At 38.9% G+C, this 22,899-nt stretch overlaps 1 protein-coding gene and 1 long non-coding RNA gene across 6 annotated transcripts in view; one reads left to right on the top strand and one right to left on the bottom strand.

Annotated features, from left to right (window-relative positions):
• LOC147105655 (uncharacterized) overlaps positions 1–8,171 on the bottom strand; it is a 29,993-nt gene extending 21,822 nt beyond the window's left edge. Inside the window, exon 1 of the long non-coding RNA XR_015081548.1 lies at positions 7,901–8,171. This is a non-coding gene — a long non-coding RNA (uncharacterized LOC147105655). The remainder of the gene's footprint in view (positions 1–7,900) is intronic.
• anks1b (ankyrin repeat and sterile alpha motif domain containing 1B) overlaps positions 1–22,899 on the top strand; it is a 104,017-nt gene that overhangs the window by 67,365 nt on the left and 13,753 nt on the right. For 2 of the 5 annotated variants that reach the window (XM_086010204.1, XM_086010202.1), the window contains exons 4-10: positions 4,928–5,035; positions 10,492–10,671; positions 13,808–13,936; positions 14,496–14,567; positions 16,343–16,429; positions 20,144–20,281; positions 22,561–22,731. In XM_086010204.1, the coding sequence (XP_085866330.1) occupies positions 4,928–5,035; positions 10,492–10,671; positions 13,808–13,936; positions 14,496–14,567; positions 16,343–16,429; positions 20,144–20,281; positions 22,561–22,731 (885 nt within the window). Of the gene's footprint in view, positions 1–4,927; positions 5,036–6,819; positions 6,883–10,491; positions 10,672–13,807; positions 13,937–14,495; positions 14,568–16,342; positions 16,430–20,143; positions 20,282–22,560; positions 22,732–22,899 lie in introns of all 5 variants that reach the window. The other 3 variants (XM_086010205.1, XM_086010203.1, XM_086010201.1) reach the window with 2 other exon arrangements.

The raw sequence follows: 22,899 nt of genomic DNA, 5'->3' as shown, positions 1-22,899 counted from the left end.
AGTATGAAAATTCAAGTTTCAAGCCACCAACTATCATTCACATTAGGCACAGCATGTTTAAGAACACAATCATGAAAGTGTTTCAATTTTTAATGTGACTTATGCCATCAAAATGCATTCAAAGAAACAGAAAATATAGGTTTCAGTGCAGATAAATTTTAAAAATCGCTCAAAAGTAGCACTAAAACACCAGAAAATTGACTTTGTTTCCTGCAGCACCTAAAATTCTGGGCTTAATTTAAGACTTGTTTTGAACACTTGTGTATGGCTCTTTAGCCTGCGGCAGAGCCATTATAATGAGCTGAGATACATTCGGGGGCAGGAATCAACAGACGGGCGTAAAAGAGCGATAAACTCGGACGTAGTGTAATTACATGCATAGCACACATTTAAAAATCTGGCAAAACACACACATTCTAGTTTTTGCTCCTCATCATAGATATCACCATATATTCCTCTTGTATGCATGAGGTATAATTATGTGTTAGTGTTAATTCATTTTCAGAGAGAATAACAAAAAAAACAACCTGAATTGTGACGCACAATTGAGAATCAACTTTTGCATTTCACACAATGTAGGAGCAGAATAAACAGAAACATTCAATTTTACAAAGGTGAATTGATTACTTGTATAACAGCTTAATGCACATTAGACCCATCAAGCCTATTCGGTTCTAATAATTCCACACCCTGGAGATCTGAAGTACTTTTTATTTGAAAGTATTTTTCGAAAGGAAATAATGTCATAGATTGGGACTGTAGGGAGTAAATAAATGCAAATCTTTGTCCCAGAGACACCCTGGGAACAGAGGAAGTGATGTAATATTAGTCACCTGGCAAAATGTTTCAAAAGTACACTTCAAAGAAGGTTGACTTATATTAGTTTGTTTCTTTGTCAGTGTATATATGTTTATAGAATAGAATATAGGATAACACTCTTTTACTGAAAGACTGTGTACATAAGGTTACATCATGAATGCATTCTCTATTTTCACATAATCCCATCATCGTTACAAAATGTATACCCTTAAAACAAAACTGGAAGTATTTAAATGTGTGTTATAACTTACTTTATAAGGCCAGTAAGCTTACATGGTTAAGTTAGCCCTCCAGGCCAGCCTTCCCTTTCCTCTTCAGTCTTGTTCTTGTGACATGTTCTTTTGTCACTCTCTCTTTGTGGTCATAGCATTCTACATTTAAATACTGGGGGCCTCATTGAAGGCTATTTCCCTGAGTCCCCTATGATTGTCATTTTCAATGTAGGCTGACATCACAAGCAGTCATTGACAGAAAATCTGGGACATTTGTCGTCAGGCATCTGCTTTAAGAAACACTAATACAATAGCAAAATACTGCGGATGCTGGAAATCTGAAATAACAACAGAAAATGCTGGAAATACTCAGCAGGCCAGGCAGCATCCGTGGAGAGACGGATGCTGCCTGGCCTGCTGAGTATTTCCAGCATTTTCTGTTGCTTTAAGAAACACTCTGATATCCTTCTGAAACATTTCAGTCAAGAAACCAGCAACAAGGTTAAGTGGCATTTGGTTAGTGTGTCAGTATGTATCAGGATGCTTTGGGACCTGTAACATTGCACCAGTTGTAAAGATATGGCAGCCAATGTGACAAACCAGCCTAAGAGCAAAGTGGACTTCAAAGCTCTTGTGTACTTCATTTCACAAAGACGTTAGCATTTTATACAGTGAGTATACAGTTTCATCCATATATTGTAATTCCCTGTCCACTGTAATTCCAACTGTGTTCTCTACATACTGTAATTTCAAAACAATCACCTGTTCATTTTTGGAAAGAAGGGGCCTGTTTTGCAGTAATTACATATTAAAATTCAAATGCCAATCACACAAGTTAGTGCATGAGTATCCCGATGAACAAGGACACAGCCATGCCCTCATCACACATACTACATCATTTGAGAATACGGTTATGCAGTCACACCTGCACCAGAAGAAATTGGATATAGGCTTGACTTTTCCATCAGAGACCCAAAATCAGAACGACCAAGAGGAAAATTACAATGAATTACTTCTTCTAATCATGACCCTGTTTATTAAAACAAACTCCTCTGTTAATGTTACACAAGAAATGGAAGAAGTATACCTTGCTGATATTCTGGCACCGTATAGCTATACCATTTCTGAAGCATGCAGGAGTCGATACATTTAAGTGGGGCTAATAAATGCCTGTTTTGTGTATCTAGGATCGATAGTAAAACTGGCTTATGCTTTGCTTTTGCAACCTAAGAGTATTAAAACATGCAAAATGTGATCAATTGAAATCTTTGCATAAGGAGCACAAAGGCCCAGCATTGACATTTGTTGATCTTTAGTTGTATTTGATTTCATTATGAATGAATTCTCATAACAGTTGATTCATAATCCTTTATGTTCTGAGAATGGTTAAAATATAATTTTGAAACTTGAACCTTTATGGATTTTGTAACTATATGAATTATCCTGTCATTAGTTTCAATGCTCAGTGCTCATTAAGACACTAAGGGGGGAAAATTGGGTGGCGCTAACATCGCTGGGGCACTAATTTTAGCGCCCTGAAAAAGTTACCGCCCCTCCACCGGAAATTCAGTAGTGGCGCCCCAAGCAGGAGGTGGATTGCTACTGTAAGCGCTCCACCTCCTTCTTGGGGGGCCAGTACTGAAGCTCGCAGCGCTACGTATAAAAGCGCCACGCACGGTGGTACGTAACGCCGCGTCATTGCAGACCTCCACCCCTGATTAAAGGGGAGGGGCCTAGCGCTGCGCGCACCAGGGCCCTGCAAGACCACCAGGGAGTGGGGTGCCGTGAAACAGCCCAGCACTCGAGGATTGCCGGGCTGAGCGATCGCGGCTGGCACCCCGAAAAACAAGGGAAAGGGGGCAGGTGCTGACAGTCGGCCAAAATAAAAATGGCTGCTTGACACCTGCCCCTTTAACTTGCACCGGCGCTGCTGCAAAAACGCCCCCGATCCTGTCGGACATGTCGTCCGGCGATAGGTCAGGGGGCGCAAGGGAAGTTTGCGGCTGGGGCGCTGCGCACGGCGATGATGTCATTGCCAGTGGCACAGCGCCACAGAGCGCTACCAGCTACCGTTGCCGCTAACCTCCTGCTGAATTTCGCAGGAGGTATTAGCGGTGCCGCTCCCGGGCGCTAGGGGATTTGTGCCCCGAGGGCGCTAACGAGAGGCGCAAATCAACCCACTTCTTCCCCCGAAGTGTTAGAACACCTGGAAAGTTCAGCAGAATCAGCAAAATGTGACAAGTGATTGGGTACTGAGCCGTGTGTCTGGAAGTTCAGGAGAATGCTGTGTTGTTGAGAAAATAATTGAGTTCAACTGATGCATGAATGTAGTTCTCAATTGTTCTTGCAATCGAGTAAAAGCTTGCAGTGCTGAGTTTAATTAATTTGTATTAAATGTGTTGATGGTAAACTGTCAACTCCGCATACCTGTGACTGACAAGTGTTTTAAGTTTAAGATTCTCATTATAGATAACCGTATTTTTCAGGGCCACATCCGCAAAGCTTCCGTCTGAACAAAATAAGAGGCATAGCTTCATTTACCATTTATATAGTCTCTTTGTAGCATAAGAATACAATTTCCATCACACTATATGAGATTCTGGACTTAATGTGAGCATTTAATGAAGAAGCGTGTTGCATGTTGGCTGAATTAAACTATTATTCAAATTAAGTTATAATAGCAAATCAGCTTGCAAATGAGAAGATGAGTTTTGACTGCTTCTGTCAGTTGACAATTAGGATGTGCTTTTTTGACTAGATAAAGCAAAGCTTTTAGACAAACATTTGTTACTCTGTGGCCCTCAATACAATTATATCCTCCTCATGCCAATCTAATTTGAGTGAAAATGTCCTCATCTGATTACTGGCTATCGCAAACATGGTGAAAGCAAGAATAACACTTGACTGAACACAAATAAAATCCACTGGGGACTGAAGAGAAATGTTCTGCAAGGCATTGGGTAAGTTACAAGTCATGGAGCCTGCCCTATACTGTGACTGAAGCAGTCCCATGTATCCACAGATTTACTGGATAAGCTACGTAAGGTCACTTTTTGCAAATTTGTGTTTGATTTGGGTGTTCATGTTGAATCTAAAGACTAATGATGTTCTAAAAATGCATTGCAGTTACATTTGAGAATATGATGTGGTTAACAGTGTAACCGTTACAATGTTTTAACAGCCAGCTTGAGGCAGGTTGCTGTTGATTTGCTTTGGGTGGTATATTCTCGTAGTGTGTGCATTTGCTGTTCGTACAGTTAAACACACCGCTTTATTTGAATGGTGTTAGAATATGGATACAATGTCCTGGTTTTTTTTTAACAGGTATGCGCAGCAGTTGCTTGCTTTCCTCATATTATGTAATGAGTTGAATGCTGTCAACTGTGTAATTAAAAATATGGATGACTACAGACGTGGTAATCCATTTTGCAGCACCTTTCTGACACAGCCTTCCTGTGATGTACATAAAAAGATGCCTAGCTTCTTCACCAGTCTTGCACAGCTGCAGGAGTAGTGAAGGTCTAAAGCTAAGGAATTAAATCTTCATTTATAGGGATGCTTCCTGGCATTTCATCTAGAAACACTGCAGTGAACTGCCAGAAGAAGGCTCGGGCTACATTATGTGCAGTGATTCGCATTTAAATCTACAAGGGATAGATGAGAGGCTTGTGTTTTTTGTCCAGTAAAATGATTTTTTAGAATTGCGCCTTGTCTAGTTATGATGACACATTAGGACGGAGCATAATTATTCTGGCTGCTAATTCTGTAACCACATTGCAGGACATCATCTCTGTAGGATTACCTCCCACTGCAAGGTCGTTTACTAGTTTGGGAGATTTGTTTTTCTTTCTTCTGCATTCTGTGAGGATTCTTATTTGCATCACTGAATCTTTTAGGTGTTGAAAATTAACCTTCTGGGTCACAGAAAACGAATCTTAGCATCACTTGGAGACAGACTTCACGACGAGCCTCCTCAGAAGCCTCCGCGAACCATTACTCTGAGGGTAAGCCGTGTTCATACAGTGTTGAATTAATACTGCGATTCGCATGAAATGTAGCACGGTATGATTTTAATTAGCGTATCTTAGGCCAATCCTCCGCACTGGCATGTATCATTATTAACTGCTTGCCTCTGTAATCTTTCCTGTTCCATGACCACCACCAACATTCTTTGTTTTGTATGTGAGAATATTCCCTGAAGATCTTCCAAGCAATATTGTGAAATTAAGATGTAGAAAAAACTCATTTCAGGTTTTTATTATTGTGACCTTTTGTTCAAACGTAGCCTGAAAAAAAATCTATCAAATCTTTCAGTGGGTGTCAAAGAAAAAAAAATCAATAACTATTCTCATTAAAAAGTAAACTCTATTTACCACAAATATCAGAGCCCTTCAGCTACAATACTGGGATTTAGGTAGTCACTGAGTCAATCTTAGCTTTAGTCTGCACCACATTAACCCTTCCTCAACAGAATTTACAGCATTTCAAATCTTTTCAACATTGATTAACTGGCTGCTCTTTGTAGCCCTTTCAGGGAAGGAATTTTTTTTTTTAGATGGTTTAAATTATTCGGAGTATTCTTGTTCCCGAAATTTTGTAATTATTTGCTGTTCATCTCGTTCTTTATCCTCATCCGATTCAATCACTTTTTTTTTGCCTGATTATATAGGACAGAATAAGCTAAAAGGTTGCACTGTGCTAAAGGAAATCCTTCGTGAGTGGTTCATTTCCCACACAGGAAGTGAACCCTTTAATCCAACAAAAGGATTTTTGCAGACAGTAATGGATTGCTGTAATTTGAGGGATCTGACACATTAAGATCCCAGCCAGGCCCTTCTGCATGCTTTCGATGGCTGTGTGATAGCAGCACTTTAATCTCAATTCTTGGAGTTGCGCAGGCAGATTCACATTTTGGCCTGTTCAAATGGTTTTTTTACAGATTCAACCCAAAATGCCACTGAAGCATTCATGGAAAGGTGTTTCTTAGTTCTGCTCACATGAAAGACAAGGGGATCTTTTCAAGGAGCTGCATGTTTTTCAAATAATTTAATATTCAGTTAAGAAAGGAAATATGCAGTTGTTGGGTTCACTAACACATGCAACATGGCAGAAATTAGCCTGGGGCAGTACTCTAGATGTCAAAAGGTTTTTTTATTTAACTTTTTTAAAATAAGTTAATATATATTTTAAGAATATATTTTCCCATAATTTACATTCGACTCTCAACCAAAGGTATCAAATCTTAAAGCTCGTTAAAACCGTGTTACGCCACAGATGCATCGTTTTCAACTGGAATTATTTAAAAGTGCTGATAAAAAGGGAAAAAAAAACTTCAAATGCTTGAAATCTGAAAGAGAAACAGGGAGTGCTGGAAATGCTTATCTTCCAGTTTCCAGTTCTGACAAAGGGTTTACATTGGAAACATTAGCCCATCGTTTCTTTCTTCAGATACTGCTGTGTATTTCCACCATTTTACGTTGTTTTAAAGGACATTCTGTTCTAATAAAAAAATCAGCAGAAAAAAATAACTGTTTCCAGGCCACTGTTGGGGATTCATAGAAATGTGCCCACAGATCCGTGCAATTTACATTGACCTGTTTGTACATTCGAGCCTGCCTCCCACTGCTGGGAGCGAACGTTGCTAATTCTTATGCAGACCACTAGGTGAATCACTATGCTATGATGGGACCCTCCATCTTGGAAGGAGGGAACAACTGACAAGAGTGGTGGAAGGAAAAGCCACTCATATTAGGTGCTATTCAGATTGGATCTCTTTTTATATCAATAGGTCAGTTGTCCTGAATCCCGCAATGCCATCTTGCAAGATGATGTATATATCGTATCTTGGATGGTAAGTCACCTCACTCTGAAATAAGCTGGGCAACATGGACTTGAGGCCTTCTCCCCCCCAATAGAGTGCGTGTACGCTACTTAATTTCTGATACCTGCCTCCACTGCAGGATGTAATTACTTCTACGCCATACTTTTCCCAAGGAACAGTTAACTCAAAACTCTAGTGAAGGGCAGATGGTCTGTCCTTCGTTCCTGCTTAGCTTGAAATTAAACGGGCTGTCCAAGTTCTGTCACTCTTTCATATGTTGTCCTGAAAAAAAATCACTTCATGTGCATATTGTAGGAAACGTTATGGAAACAATTGTTTTAACAATCATTTTTAAATCCCTGAGATCATTATTTGTGATTTAAAGCAATTTTGCTGCCATCTGTCTTTCTTTGCAATGTATTTTGCCTATTCCTTTCTCTGCTGTACAATGACCACCTGCCAACAGAAAGTGAGCACATATTGTAAGTTGCAGAAGCAATGTCTATGAATTCCAAATGTAAGCACTGTTTAACACAGTTTGTGTTATCGTTACTACATTTCTAGATCTTCTGCTGCCTGTAATATGCAATGGCTAATCTGACAAATACAAATGGCCTAACTACAAAGATTTGAGAGATGCTGTCACTTCAGTTAGGACACCCTGCTCCCTCACCAGCCCATTCCCATAATGAGCACTTACACAATAGTGTAGTCCTTAGGTTGGTGATTTTCTTTGCATAATATCTGATGCTGAATACATCTCGGATAGCCTCGGGGTGCAAAGGGAAATAAAGAGATAATTGAAGATGGGTTACCTTGAAATAGTTTTTATGGAAAAAATGCGATACAAATTGTTTCTGTAAACCTGGCCCTGGGAAACAGTTAATAAATCAGAGTTTTTATTGGAGCTTTCATTCAAATCATACCAGTCTCACACCTTCTGTCATGAACTATTTCTTTGACACTATGTTTAATGTAAAGACCTTCCATTTATAAGGAATAATATTATTCTGTGATGATTCTTCTGATCTCCCATAATTTACATTACCTGGCCAGCGGTGGAGAAGAGCATGCCATGTGTTTCTTTTCTCCCCATTGGTTGAACTGAGTAGATATGACTGGAGTAGTAGGTCTAGTTCCAGAAATATAATGCTGTTGATACTTCTACTGTTTAGAACAGTGCTGTACCCGGTTTTACCATTTCAGTCTTGATAACCTGTTGGAAAAGATGTGCCCAGGTCTCTGAAAAGATTAGAGAAGGATTGGTATGCAGTACTGCAGGTGATTCATATCCACAATGCCCGCATTATTCAGGGAGAGACAGCTACAGACATAGCCAGCACAATTGACATAGGAAAACAATATTGTTCATTGTAATAGATAAATAAATCCTGATCCTTATTTGCATGCTGTCCTTTTATGATATTATCTGCAAGCACAGGGACAGCTTAGTCCAATCCTCCCACTCCATTGCCACACATGACCCCATGTCTGTCACAACTTTCTCCAGCTCAACAAGGGCAAGAATGAGATGATCCTGATCGGCTCCTGCCAGAGAGTGTATGCCTCTAGCACTGACTTAGTTTCCCTTCTGGCTGTTCGCTCAGGTTCAGCCTGACAACATACAACTTCAGTGTCCTCCAACCCTGAACTGGGCTTCAAGTTCCACATCCAGTCTATCATCAAGAGTGCCTCCTCCTAGCTTTACAATTTGGCTGGCCTAAGTCCCTTACTCCCACCTCCCCCCACTACCACTGAATCCATTATCCATGCCTATTAATTCCTAGCAGGATTTCTTCAACACTGTCCTTGCTGGTATATGTAAACTACAACTCATCCACAACCCTTCCACTCGTATCCAATCCCAAACTCCTATCATCTTCTCCTCACCAAGCTTCATTCTTGTCTGTTTCCCAAGTGCATTGATTTTAAAATCCATGTCCTCCTTTTGAAATCCCTCCATGGTTTTGCAGCCCTTACCTTTTGAAATCTACAACTCCATGCCCCAGCAAGTACCCACAACTTTTCTAGCTCGCCACTCCACCTATGGTGGCAGAACCTTCAGCCATCAGGTGCACCCTCTGAAATTCTCTGCCCAAACTCTCCAGCATTACTACCTCTCTCTCCCCACCTTCAAAAGTCTCATCAAAACCTGGCACTTGTGACTGTGCTCTTAGCCACATCCCTGAATACCCTGCCGCCCCCACTTCCTCCTCATTTGGGTCATCCGAGGCCTCCTTAAAGCTCCTTGGGACATCTAGTTACATGAAAGGTGGTATAAAACTATAAGCTGTTATATTACTTATCATGTCCTTAAGACATTCCAAGGCACTTGACAACACATGGATTACTTATTCTTTACTGAAATAAATATCTTCTATTTGTCTGCTGTGTTATTGAAGGTAGCGGAAAGCTAAATAAAAATCAACACTTTGCATGTCTAAATTTACAATGTATAGCAGTCTTCATTTGAAAATAAAAGATTCAGTAGTTACAGTGCATCAGTTCAGGGTGCACTTCAGTCAAAGAACTCAACATCGATGTAACATTTTACTGATTACCCAAGAGTAGAAGATACCAAAACAGCCATCAAAAGTTCATCCTTTCCAGGACCTGTCTACAGTCTAATTAAAACGTTAACTGCAGTTAATATCTATGAGGGGCATAGCATAATGTAACAAGAGCGTTTCTCTGGGTTTTCTACATTAAATAAGCAGCTGCTTTTCATCAAAGCGTAAAACTAAAAAAAACCCTGAAAGAACTTTGTCAAAAATAATGATTGTTTGCCTACCTCAACGTTTGACTTTTTCAAACACAGAATCTGGAAAAAGTGTCCCTTTATAACTTATCCCACAGATTTCTTATAAAAATGGGCATATGTGGCACAGTTGGTTAGAGTGCCAATGCATGCCAATAGAGGTGAGGGAAAGGTTTAATCTTCTCCGCCTTTTCCCCTTCCATTGAACAGTTTAAATTTCTGACCCCAGCTGTATTGTTGTGGGGAGGCATAGAGCTGAGACCAGACACTACCTCGCAAAGGGGCGGAAAGTCAGAGAGGGGAGATGTCCCAGGCCACTGTCGCATGTCTGTTAGTTAAATAGTAGGCGTTATAGCCAGGGAACAAGTTGGCAAATGGATGTTCATGATACAGGCAGGTTGAGAGAGAAAAAAAATCTTCATAGTAGGAATACGTTCTGGGAATCTTGAGTCTTAGTTTCATAAATATTTAACCTGAAAGAGCGAAGAGAGGCCAGTTTGTCTGTCTCATTAAGGAGCATGTTACACAAGTTTGTTTCATATACTTTTGATTTCTATCTCCAGAGTCACATTTTTATATCATTTTTGTGTTAATGCTGAAATAAATGACCTAAAACAATTGTTTAATAATCTATACCAAATAGCTTTTGCTAGATTATTGGTGTTATGCCAAGATTAAAACAACCTGAGGGAGCCATTCATTTGAGATAGATTATTTAGGTGTGAGGGCTGTAAATATGTGTTCTGAATGTTTCATCAATTTGAAATGCTTAGATTTACACTGATGAACAACACAGAGGAACTAAACCATTAGGGCTGGGAGAGATTCAGTAACATAAATCATAACATTAATTAATGCGTTGCTATTTGCTTCTGGAACAGGACCCTGGGAACAACACTCCTCCTCAACTTTCCCCATCCCTTAGCCAAAGCACTTACACTGGTGGCTCTCTTGATATCCCCTCTTCCCATTTAATGATGCAAGGGGACGCAAGAAGGCGAATCAATGACAGCTACTTTGAGGATATGCCTAGGTCAAAACTGGAAAGACAAATGGCTCAGGTAAATTGCATTGAATAACATGCAATAAGCTGTTAACCTTGGGTTCCCTTTGCACTAGTTTGGCTTACTTTCCTCATAATTGATTATTTTCTTTGTAAGTTTGTTTGTCATACGATACTCCAGCACTACCTGATAATCTATCAGTTCTGTCTCTGTTATAGCTTGGTTAAAAAAAAATCTTCATCAATAATAAAACCTTTATCATTCAGATTCTCACTGGGATAGATTTTTTTACTTTAGTGAGTTGTAGAGATTTTCAGCTTCACGGTTTGTAAGATCTTCTGGTATTTATATAATTGTGAGAGTTTGTGCCTATTTAGGATTCCGAGCCTAAATGAAATGGGAAGTATGTCTTTGTCTGCATAACGACAGTCACTGCATTTCATTGTAATTCTGTGTATAACACTTGAGACCTTTTGATGTTAGTGTATATGGTGCTGTGTACATTTCTTTTGATCAGCCGGGTGTCTGACAGACATCCATGACATTGTTTAAGAATATCTGAGCCATATAATTTATCCCGGTAGAATATCCATTTTCCTGCTAAGACTATATACTCTCTCCCCATAGGGACATACCCCACTTACTTAAGGTGAGAAACCTTAAGTGCAGGCCTTACTAATACACCAAAACCACACAGTGCAGAGCAATGGTAAACTTCTTGCTGCTTGTCCAGCCAGGACCACCCTAATCATTGGGGCATTGGTTTGCAGAGCTGGGTGAAGTTGAATGCGAGGAATTCCAACCTCCAATGACTGAGCTCCCCTTCAGGTTCCTTCAGTGAGCCAGTTTGCAGGTCAATGGGTAACAGTGCCCTGGCGTATTGCAGAGCGATTTGTTTCGGGTATCAGATTACCAAGTCTTCCACAAAGGTTACAAACTTCCAACGCCAGGCACGTGATCTTGGAGCCAAAAGACTCTGCTTAACTTTATTCTCTCTTCCCCCCCTCCCGCCCCCCACCACCCCTGCCAAGAGGATACTAACTAGTTATGCTAAATCAATGCAGGTATTGTGTGAATAAGTAGAATTCAAAATGAATTAATGTAATATTCATACAGTGGAGGCTCCTTTAGATTAAATCTTATTTGACATTTTAAAAAGCCCGGAAAAGTCAAATTTGAGTGTGATGGACCTCCATTGACTATTGTACTGAGGAAAAAATGCTGGTGTGGCATCTCCTTTCCGAAACTTCACGGTGTCGGTTCCTGTTGTATTTATAACATTTTGCAGCTTGTTAAAGAGATTTAGAGCTAATCTTTTCAAATCCCTGTGAATAAGATGTTGACAGCTCAACGTTCAGGATGCAGATGGTGACGACATGCATACCTCTAGTGGGGGAGGCGTACTACTAGTCAGTATAAAAGTAAATGGCGTACACACTTAGAGTCAGACCCCCATTACCATCGAACAAGGAAATTAAGAACATAAGAAAAAGTCAAGGATAAGAAATGGTCATTTGGTCCATCAAAGCTCATCCTTTCAGTACTCCAATTGAAATTTGACTCAGCTTAGTGTCCAGCTGTATTTGAACATCCTGCAATATGTTTGACTCAATTACTGCCTCGGCATAATCAATGGAGTTGCATACTCAATTTTGTGGCTGTGTATCCCAGCTTCTTACTAACATTCGATTTGTCTTTTTATTTGCTTCTACACATTGTCTCGACTTTGCAAGTGACAAGTCTACTGGTACTTCCAGGCCCCTTTCTAAGTCTCCCTTTGCTAATTCTATTACCGTCATTGTATGCCTATGTCACTTTATTTTGCTCAGTATGCAGTACTTTGTTAATATTGGATTTAATTTCTCATTTGATTGCCTAATAGCATAACTGACTGGAATCCATTGTAGATTGTTGCTTGCATCATCTACTCTATCTTATTTTAGTGCTTTCTTCAAACTTACAATTGGTTACTGCGTCCAAATCTTATGTACCTGTTTCCAATTTTTTTTATCCAGTCCACTATCTACTCTGGATTCCCGTGGCCTTCATAGTTTCTCATGTGGGAACTTACTGAAGGTATTCTGAAAATCCAAATAAACAATATTAAAAGGATTTCCACTATCTGTCTTATTTATTCCTCAAAGAAATTGAGGAGGTTTGACAAGAAAACCCATTCTCAGTCCACGCTGGCTGTTTCTTTTTAAGCTGTTGCTCATAGATACTACCCCAGCCTATACTTTAGAATGGTTCCCATTATTTTATCCACTGTTGACGTTTGGCGAAGGGCCTATAGTCATCTGAGTCAGAAATTTTGCCCCCTTTTAAAATAAAGAAACTGTATTTGCTTCATGTGAAGCGCCCCCAGCACCCAGTGATTCTTTCATGACTATCGCCAATATTCTGCAGCACCCTAGGGTACATGACATCCACCCAATCTGCTTTAGCTTTTTCCCAGTAGGCTTTGTATTGGTTGTTTTTCTTACTTTCACTTTAATTTTCATCTATTTGGGGAACTGCTTGTTCAGGGTAGCAATTTTTTCTTTGATATATACTTGTCTTACATATTTAATATTACAGTTTTAAAAGTTTTCCTCAACTGATTTATCTCTGAGCAATACATCCCATTTAATTTATTTTGGTTGATCTTTCATTCCATTGAAGTTTGCCTTACTGAAATCATATTTCCTTCCTAATCCTCACTGTCACTGGTTGCCAGAAGATCTAACTCCAATAATGTTCTCGCCACTTACCCCCATGTTGGATGCTGTGCAATGTTAAGGCTTAGGATTTGATTTTTTTATTCTTACTTCTGTGACTTGGAACCAGTGAATTTTCTGTTGTGGGAAAAAAAATTCAACATAATGTGCTTTTTTTAAATTCTCCTTTGCATCATTGGAATGTTGCGTTGAAAGTGGCTTAGACACAAAGAAGAGGACAGCAGGTCTATCAGGCTTTGCTATATACCCAAATTATTTATAATTATCAATGCACACTCTCAGCGTGTCTTATCTTGAGCTGGATGTAGTTTAATCTCAGTTGGGCTTAATTGGCCTCCACTCGAAGGGACTCCAGTGAAAACAAATGTCATTCATAACTTCTTAATAGTCAGGTCACCTTTTTAAAAAATAAGTTTTGTTATCAAAGGTGCCTTGGGTTCAGTATTCCTCTGGTCTAATTTTACTTTCCTATTCAGCAGGCAGAATGGAGTGAGCCTTCCATTACTCTTCGGCCTCCAAATGAAGCCACGTCATCCACACCTGTACAGTACTGGCAACATCATCCTGAGAAGCTGATTTTCCAGTCATGTGACTATGAAGCATATGTAAGTACCTATTATATAATAGACACAGGGGGCAGGGTAATCTGGGGTTAGCATACTGCACAGTGATTTACGTGCATATGCTTCTCGTGCTGTTTTATAGCTTCCATATTACACTTGGAACATTACAAGGTAGCAATTACCGTCAGCGATACTATCACTTAACGAACTTGTACCCCACCCCCCCACTATTTAATGGAGGTGTTACATCATTTATTCCACCATTATGTGTTCATATCTTTTGCTGTGTTCCCCTCTAATGCTTTCTTTGTGCCACTAATACCTATTTTAGTCTGCTTTAGCTTTTTCCTATGTTCTGCCTGTTATTTTTCTTTCCTCCACTTTAATTGCCCTATTCATCCATTTTGGGGACTGCTTGTTCAGTATGCAAATTTTTTCCCCTCTGGTATATACTTGTCTTATGTATTTAATATTCAAAATATTAATTTTAATTGCAGAAACAAACTTTGAACCATTATATTTGAAAGTATTTATTACATATTTTCAGAATTCACCTATACAGGAAGTAGGACAAAAGGTGATTTTCTTTTCTCGTATTTAGTACTTAGGTTCGATGTTGGTGAAGGAATTGCGAGGAACAGAGTCAACACAGGATGCATGTTCTAAGATGCGGGTAGGTTGTCTATTGTAGATTTTCAGTGTGATATCTGGGCAGTACAAAATTGTGTCAGTGGAAGTGAGATACTCATGGTGCATTCACATCAGTGGTGATGTTAAGCAGAGATTGACTTAAAACCCTGGCAGAATAGAGGGAAAATCTACAAGATGTAGAGAAATTATAAACAGCCTTAAAAAGCAATGGGTTTATCATTTTACTACACCCATTGTGTAGTTGCAATTAACCCCATATTGGTTTACATATTCAGAGGTTGACTTTCATGTAACAGATCAACGTGCTTATTAATCTATATAATAAGGAACTGGGTGACACACAGTCTTCAACCAAAAGTTATTGCTTTTTGCTTCCTGTTCAATGAGGCTGAGATCAGGAACATCTCCAAATGGGGCATAGAAACATAGAAGATAGGAGCAGGAGTAGGCCGTTCAGCCCCTCGAGCCTGTTCCGTCATTTAATGAGATCATGGCTGATCATCCAAATTCAGTACCCTGTCCCTGCTTTCTCCCCATATCCCTTGATCCCTTTAGCCTTAAGAAATATATCTAACTCCTTCTTGAATATATTTAATAAGTTGGCCTCAACTGCCTTCTGTGGTAGAGAATTCCACAGGTTCACCACTCTCTGGGTGAAGAAATTCCTCATCTCAGTCCTAAATGGCTTACCCCTTATCCTTAGACTGTGACCCCTGGTTCTGGACTCCCCGCCATCAGGAACATCCTTCCTGCATCTAGTCTGTCTGCACATAGGCATCCCACCTATGCTGCTCAATTTCAGTACACAACACCCTACGCTCCAATACACAACTCAACTATGAGGCCAACATAACTGTTATATTGAATCTTTCAGTCGCTGCAAAAAGTTTCATTACATACTGTAGATGTGTTTTAGAACATTCAAGGATTTTTTTGTTGGGGGGAGGCAATTGGGGAAAATGATTTTGAAGTGATTGGAGCGCTTATTGACTCCTGCTCTGGTCTAAAGTGAGGTTCTAGCTCTAAATACATATAAAAGGGTAGTATGTGTTGTATTGTCGTCCGTAATCTTAATGGGGTGTGTGGTGGGGGCGGGGCAAAGCGAAAAGAAAGCCGCATCTTTTACTATCCTATTAGAATAAATTATTCTTGGACTTAAAGAAAACAGAGGGTTATTTGAACATGGAATGCCCTACCAGAAACAGTACTGTAAGCACAATCTAATTAACTTTTCAAAAGCAAGTGGCTAGATGTTTGAACATGAAACATCTTAAAAGGGTTTGGAGAAAAGGATTGGTGTGGGACTAAGTGGATAGCTCTTTCAGAAAGGCAGCACAGACATTATTGGCCAAATGGCCACCTCCTATGCTGTAAAGGTCTATGAACCTAACTTGTCCATGTGTTCTGTAGTGTACCTGATTTGCATACCTGTTTTATATTTCGCGACCTTTCTTTCTAGAAGCTGTTTTAAGATAATCCCCCTGTCAGTGGATACATAATGTTCTCCATTGTAGAAGTCTTTATTGTCTGATTTTATTTCTTTTGGAAGTTTTTTAATTAATAGTTAGACTTCTTTATCTTGGTTGATCGAATAACCAGCATTAACATTACAATAATAGGAATTTGCTGTCAGCAAGCACAAAAACTACAGTCAGTTTGTTCAAAGAATCAAAAAGATTGCTTTTCAAATATGCATTCAGGGAGAGTTGGAGTAGTGCTCACTCAATTTGTTGAGAATGTTTTTTTGTTCCTAAAGTCTTTATTTTTGAAAAAGTAAGTCACTGTCCTGTTTCCCAGAAGTCTTCAGAACAAATGAAGAAGATTCCTACAATTGTACTTTCAATCTCGTACAAAGGGGTAAAGTTCATCGATGCTGCAAACAAGGTAAGTGAAACCCATAGGAAGCAGCTGGGCAGCCCTCCAATTCCAATAATTTGGGAAATCTGATCTTGCATTGCAGGAAATCACATTTCTATTAATCTTGAAATTAAAAGGACTTGTAGAGGTTGTGGGTACCCTTGGGGCCAAGTTCCTTTCTAACTGAGATTGATGGGATGAAAATCTTCCCCTGCCAGCTCTAAAGTTTCAAAGCCTGGGCTCAGCCCAGGTTCTGATGGGCACAGGTCCACATCACACAACTGTCTGCTTGCTAACTTGGTACTAAATTGGCACTGAGAGGCTACCAGAAAGGCGTTTGGGTTAACTGAAATGTGACATTGGTGTGGCCAAATAGGGTTGAGGTACATTACAGGAAGGTCTTCTGTCTGCATCAACATATAACATGTATTTAAAATACATTTAAACATTATTACTTCTTCAAAACAAGTGTAACTCACTGGGGGAAATGATTCGGTGCCACAAAGCAAACATTTTTACAGGCAAATGTACAACAATGAGAAAAGGCGGGGTGAGTTTTAAAATGTATCTTGCAAGAACATAAAGTACGGAGCACAAACAAATTCAGCCTTTCAGGACCAGTTACCATCAGCTATATCATGGCTGTCAACCAACGCATTTAATCTTCTGAGGACAGGCTCTTTAAAGATTCTCACTGCAACCTCACAAAGAAGATAAATTAAGCCCAGCTGGAGAATATCAATCTAGCCTTACATTCTATGTTGTTCATCCTTCACCAGTTTCTTTCCTTGGTCCAAGCAGCACACATATCTTCTACACTGAATTACAAGGAGAGGGAAATTCCATGTAATCTCAATTTCTTGAGAATTGTTAATTTTGTCCTCGTGTCTGTTAGTTCTGCATTCACAGTTCATTTAGGTAACCCTCTTTCATCAATATTATCCATTCCTGTCAGCTTTTTTAGAAAAAAAAGCTTGCCACGCCAATTTAAATTAATGGTCAGAAAATCATGTACGGCAACACTTGAATTTCTAGTAGGCTCCCTGCCAGTAGTGCAAGATCAAAAAACATCCCTCATATCCCAGGTGTCGCTTCATCAATTGTATATGCAAAGTTAAAAAAATCCTTTTTGTTATAGTCAAATACCTTTCAGCTGATTCCTAGATCTGTGATTGACCTGGTCACTGGATATTTTCACACCAATTCCTTTTCCATTTATATTAATGGTCAAAGTTGTTGTACCCTGGCGGGATTGGGCTTCGGTGAATTCCACAATTCCACCAGCTTGCTTTAAAATACGATCCCTTTATTCTGTGCACATTTCACACTGAACTATGTAATCTTATATTCATATCAACAAGTGATTCCTTAGCCTATTTATTTAATGGGTCCAGATCCCTATGCATATCATCAATCTCTGTTTGTGTTCTCATCTGGTCACAGAGATCGATGCATTCAGAACATTAAAAAATATTATACAAGACATACATATCCATGCAACTAGCAATGTAAGGAGCAATAACTGTGTTATGAAACACTGATATAAATTGGACAGGCAGGAGATCAATGTAGGGAGTCTACTCGTTCATTAAAAGGCATAATAAGAAATTAAATTTTACATAATACCATCCTAATGTTTCCTTGGTTTGGAGTGGAAAAAGCAAATTGGTCTGGTTGTCCTGGGAGCTAGAATGGCCTCATTTCATGGATCCAGAATTTTTTTTAAACATATTCGTTCATGCAATGTAGAGGAGACCTGATCAGAATTTATTTTTCTTTGGAGCTGGGGCTTCAAAAAGAAGAGTTCTCTACAAAGCATAAAATATTTAATTCAACAACAAAAAGAGAAACTCCTATGATAGCAAGTAGAGTTATCAGCTTTTCCCAGGCTGGAAGACCACACTGCCATCAAACTGACAGCATTTGATTCCCTCGCACTGTGCAAACTCTGTGATGGTACACTTTCATCAAAATATATAACCAAGTTGCACTGACATTGAAATGCTGTTTGAAAATGGCTGCAAGTTATTTAGCTCTTAACGCCTAAGATAGCCAAATGTTGCCTCAGGAATATTCCAAAAGCCACAGAGAAATGACCTGTGGCAGCTGAGATTCAGAGATAGGTTATCATTTCAGAAAATCTGTTCTCCCTCTATTTATAACTGAAAGTCTGCCAGAGGTCTGTCTTAAACATGCCTTTACATTTTAGCTTGAAGCATTTGATTTCAGATGTTATTTTCCATTCAGTTTAATAGAACTGCAACCTGTTCTATAGAGCAGTAGATTCAATTTACCTGACCCAAAATTGTTGCCACCTACATTTTTGACATTGTCAGAAACCTTTCCTCCAACTGATTAATTAGTGATTGTACCTCTTATTATGATACAAACATAATGGCCCAGAAATTCGTGTCGGGGGCTTCCCGCGGGTGCAAGCCCCCGACCTACACTTACCTAGCGCGCCGACAGTTGAAGCCTGGGCCTGCGTGGATTTCCTGTCAGTGGCCCGGTTCAGCTCCCGGCGCGCTGTGCTTGCGTGACCCAGCGGCGTAGTTAGTGCGATGCGTCGGCTGGGATCACGTGAGCACTGGGCAACCAATCGGAGGATGCAAAAGTTCATTCATGAGTTTGACAGTAAGAACTGTCAAACTCATGAAAACTCCGGGTGCCCAAAACAGTACTTAAACTTGAAATAAAATTTAAAAAAACATCACACTATGTAAATGAACTATAAATAACTTTAAATAACTGTTTTAAACAATAAATTAAATTTTTGAAAAAAATAATTTTATAAAAAATCGGGGCTAAAAATACATTTACCTTACTATAAAGTCTTTAAAAATAATAAACCTGTGGAAAAAAATTCTAATTCTAATTATTAGACCACTTACCTTTTAAAATTAAGTCCTTACGTCTGCTTTTTTCAAGTGTAAAAAGTGGAGGCCTTCACGCACGGGCAAACCTGGAAAAAAAAAGGAAGTTCAACGTGCACGCGCAGACTCCTGCACACACGCGTTCGACCTCTGAACCCCTTGGTTCAGAGGATCGGAAATGCCGGTTTCCCGCGCATGCGTAGTGCATGCAAGATTCCGGCACTTCCATCGGGTCCACGCGTGAGTACTCCGTCCGTACTCACGCGTTGGGACCCGAATTTCTGGGCCAATATCAATAATTGTTCACAACTGTTAGAATTCAGACAGCATCTTGTATTACCATGCAGGAATAATATTGAGCGAAATTTTTTTTAAATTGCCAAATGGAAAATGTATTGCCGAACATCTCAATAATTGTATGATTGGTTTTGTAGAGAGTCCAATTAATCATGGTATGATTGTTTAATGATTGCTGCTACCTGTCCTTTGCGTTCTTCATTTTTTTTATTCTGCTGTGTTGAAGTCAGAGTGATTGAGCGTTTGTTATCGGTTCACTGAAATTGATGCAGTCAGGAAATGTTATGCAAGACATACACATCCATGGAGCACTATAATATAATTTAAACAGGCAATCAATGAGTGACTCCTAACAAAAGTTAGACTTGTTAAATCAGGCTGACCACTGCTACCTTTATGTATCTCAAACAAAAGACCTAAAAGCAGTTGCATGTGTTCCTACATAGTAATGAGCTTTGCTAATTATATGTAATGAGTTTCATATATTTTTGTGTTCAGCCCTGCAAGTGTCTATTTTTATTCTATTATTTCTAAACCTGCTAATTTTAGCACTTTTTTTTACCATCTGCAGAATATCATCACAGAACATGAAATTAGGAACATTTCTTGCGCTGCTCAAGACCCTGAAGATCTTTCCACCTTTGCCTACATCACTAAAGATTTAAAGTCGAGTCACCACTACTGTCATGTATTCAGCGCATTTGATGTGGTCAGTCTCTTGACACTTTTCATCTTTTTCTGAACTGCTGAAGAGATTCTGATGTGCGTGATTTTTTTTTAATTTTCTTTTCCTTTTCCTGGTTGGATTCTTCTCCACTAGTGAGTGACCGATTTCAGGAGCTGGGCTACACTCACTTTTGGCTGCAAACAACTAGTAGTGTTTTCTGTTTTGGATGATTGCTGCATAATAAGGTTGCGTGGAGCCATTAGCAAAGTGTTATGATTGAGAGCTGTGCAAAAATTAACAATAAACGCACTGCATATATTCTTAGTCCTAATATATAAAGACTGCTGTCTTGATATTGACCCACAACCAAAACAAACTCTGATGTGTGAGTTCCAGCTGCATTGTTCACTACGAGCGTTTAAATTCATTTTTTTCAAAAGAATAAAATTAAATTGTAGTTGATAAATTGTTCTTTGCAAGTGTTGAACTATTTTGAAGATTGAATCAAAGAAAAGGGTATAAACAAGCAAATTTATTATATTGCATGTCCAGATTTTTTTTAAAGACGGTTTAAATGACATACATCACACTCTGCTTTAGGTGGCCACATGGATTGCTTTAGAATTGTAGGGACAAAAACAAGCCTTGCTTTAAATATAGCTCATAGAATACTGTCACACATTATTCTATGAATGTTCATTAAAATCAGCTCTCAAGCGCACATCAATCATATTTTATATTTATAAGACACATCTTATGACACTTGTAATTTTTCTAAAAACAGTTTGATGAATTATGGTTTTTATAATGATTTACATTTCTTTTCCGATGGAAAAAATTTAAGCCCTTGACATTTGCTCATAGCTGGCAGGATAGGAGAATTTAATTGGATGCCATTCCTCTTATTGATGTATTTGTGTACAGATAATATATATTCCCAAACACCGCTCCTGTATTACCATTAAAATGTTCATGTAAATATTCTCAAGAACAGCTAGTGTTCTGACTTGAAGATTTTCCAATAATGTTGTCCATAGTTCTCACTGTGTTAAAATTCAGAGATGAGCAAAGTATATTTTCTCCCAGTGTTCGAGCCCATTGTGTGGCACAGTTGGCTTCCAGATTAATCGAGGAGTGCATTGTCGACATGAATCTTTAAACTCTGCAGAGTTGGCTAAGTGAAGCTATTATTGTACAGTTACAAAATAAAGCTGCAGCTATCTATTATCCACTAAGTTCTACAGTTTGCAGTTTCCATAAAATGTTACTTAGTATATTTTAAAATGTTGCTAAAATTTCAATGTGTTATATAATCTTGATAAATGACACATATAAATTAGGAATATTCAATACCCTAAATATGACCCTTTTTAACTGTTTTAAGTGGTTCTCAAAAAATGATAATGTGATCTAACTGCATCGTTGGATTACACAAAGTCATTGTGATTGGGGTGGGGGACTGATTTGCAAGAAGTGCAGTACGCCGCAGTCCTACATTTGAGAACCCTAAATATTTCCAGTTTTCAGCCAAGGTTACATCCATTTTTTTCACCCTTTTCTAAAGCAGCACGAGTAAGAACAAATATGGACACTGGAAGTAGTTCAAACATAAATGACTATAAAATGAACCCCAGTGCTGCAAAAGTCTCCAGTTAGAATCAGCGACACAGCTGCAGTGGAAAAGATCCTGTTGTTTCCATGGAGATCCACAGTGTTGCAGTTAAAATTGTTGGGAGTGAGCGCGTTTGGCATTAGAAATCTACCAGTTTAAAAAAAAATGCTGATACAATACCACCTTTGAATCATAATTATCCTACATAACCTCAGAGAGCAATATAAAATAAGGTATTATGAATAATCTGTCAAAAGCAGGTACCTCTGGGTTATTTATTTAGATATTGATGCTGCTGATATCAAATCAAAAAAATGTCAGTTGGTGGGAAGCCTCAAGAAGAAAAATCAGTTCAAGGTTGAATATTAATAAGCTGCTTGGGACACAAGCTTAATGTAATATTTCATATGATGGGTTAGACTTGGCTTAATTATAAAACATGCCATTTTTAAGCTAATATGCTGGTGCTTTAATATGCTGTAATCAGTCATGGCATTCATCATTCTTATTGTAATAATATGGATTAGAATAATAAACATACTTCAGAGCTCACTACTTCTGATCTCCTAAGGGTGTTACCCCCTGAAGTTAGAAAATATGCTTTACTTATACTGTAGATGATGCACGCAATTCCTTTCATGTTATTTTTCTTAAGTTGTATTCAAATGACTTACAAAGCCAACATTTTTTGATTTTTTTTTTTCACCAGAATTTAGCCTATGAAATCATTTTAACACTGGGACAAGCTTTCGAAGTGGCTTATCAGTTGGCCCTACAAGCCAGGAAAGGTGGTCACGGCCCACCCACAATGCAAGATAGCCTTGAAAGTAAAGCTGGCAAACCTATCCCAAAGCCGCGAGCAAGTATCCGGAAATCTGTGGTAAGAGCCTAATAAGCAGATAGATGCATAGCAACAAGATGGATCCTTTTCTGCTTGTTATTGGCACTAAGAAATTCATTGTATCTCATGAGCATTGCTGCTTGGAGGTCTCGTACATTAAAGACAAGGTGTCTGCTGATATAAATTGGATGCGGGATTGTTTAACAT

The sequence above is a fragment of the Somniosus microcephalus genome, chromosome 17 (assembly GCF_052327205.1).
Source record: "Somniosus microcephalus isolate GS21.2 chromosome 17, FLI_Smic_1.0, whole genome shotgun sequence".
Lineage (NCBI taxonomy): Eukaryota > Metazoa > Chordata > Chondrichthyes > Squaliformes > Somniosidae > Somniosus > Somniosus microcephalus.
This window is presented reverse-complemented; position numbering and strand designations above follow the sequence as displayed.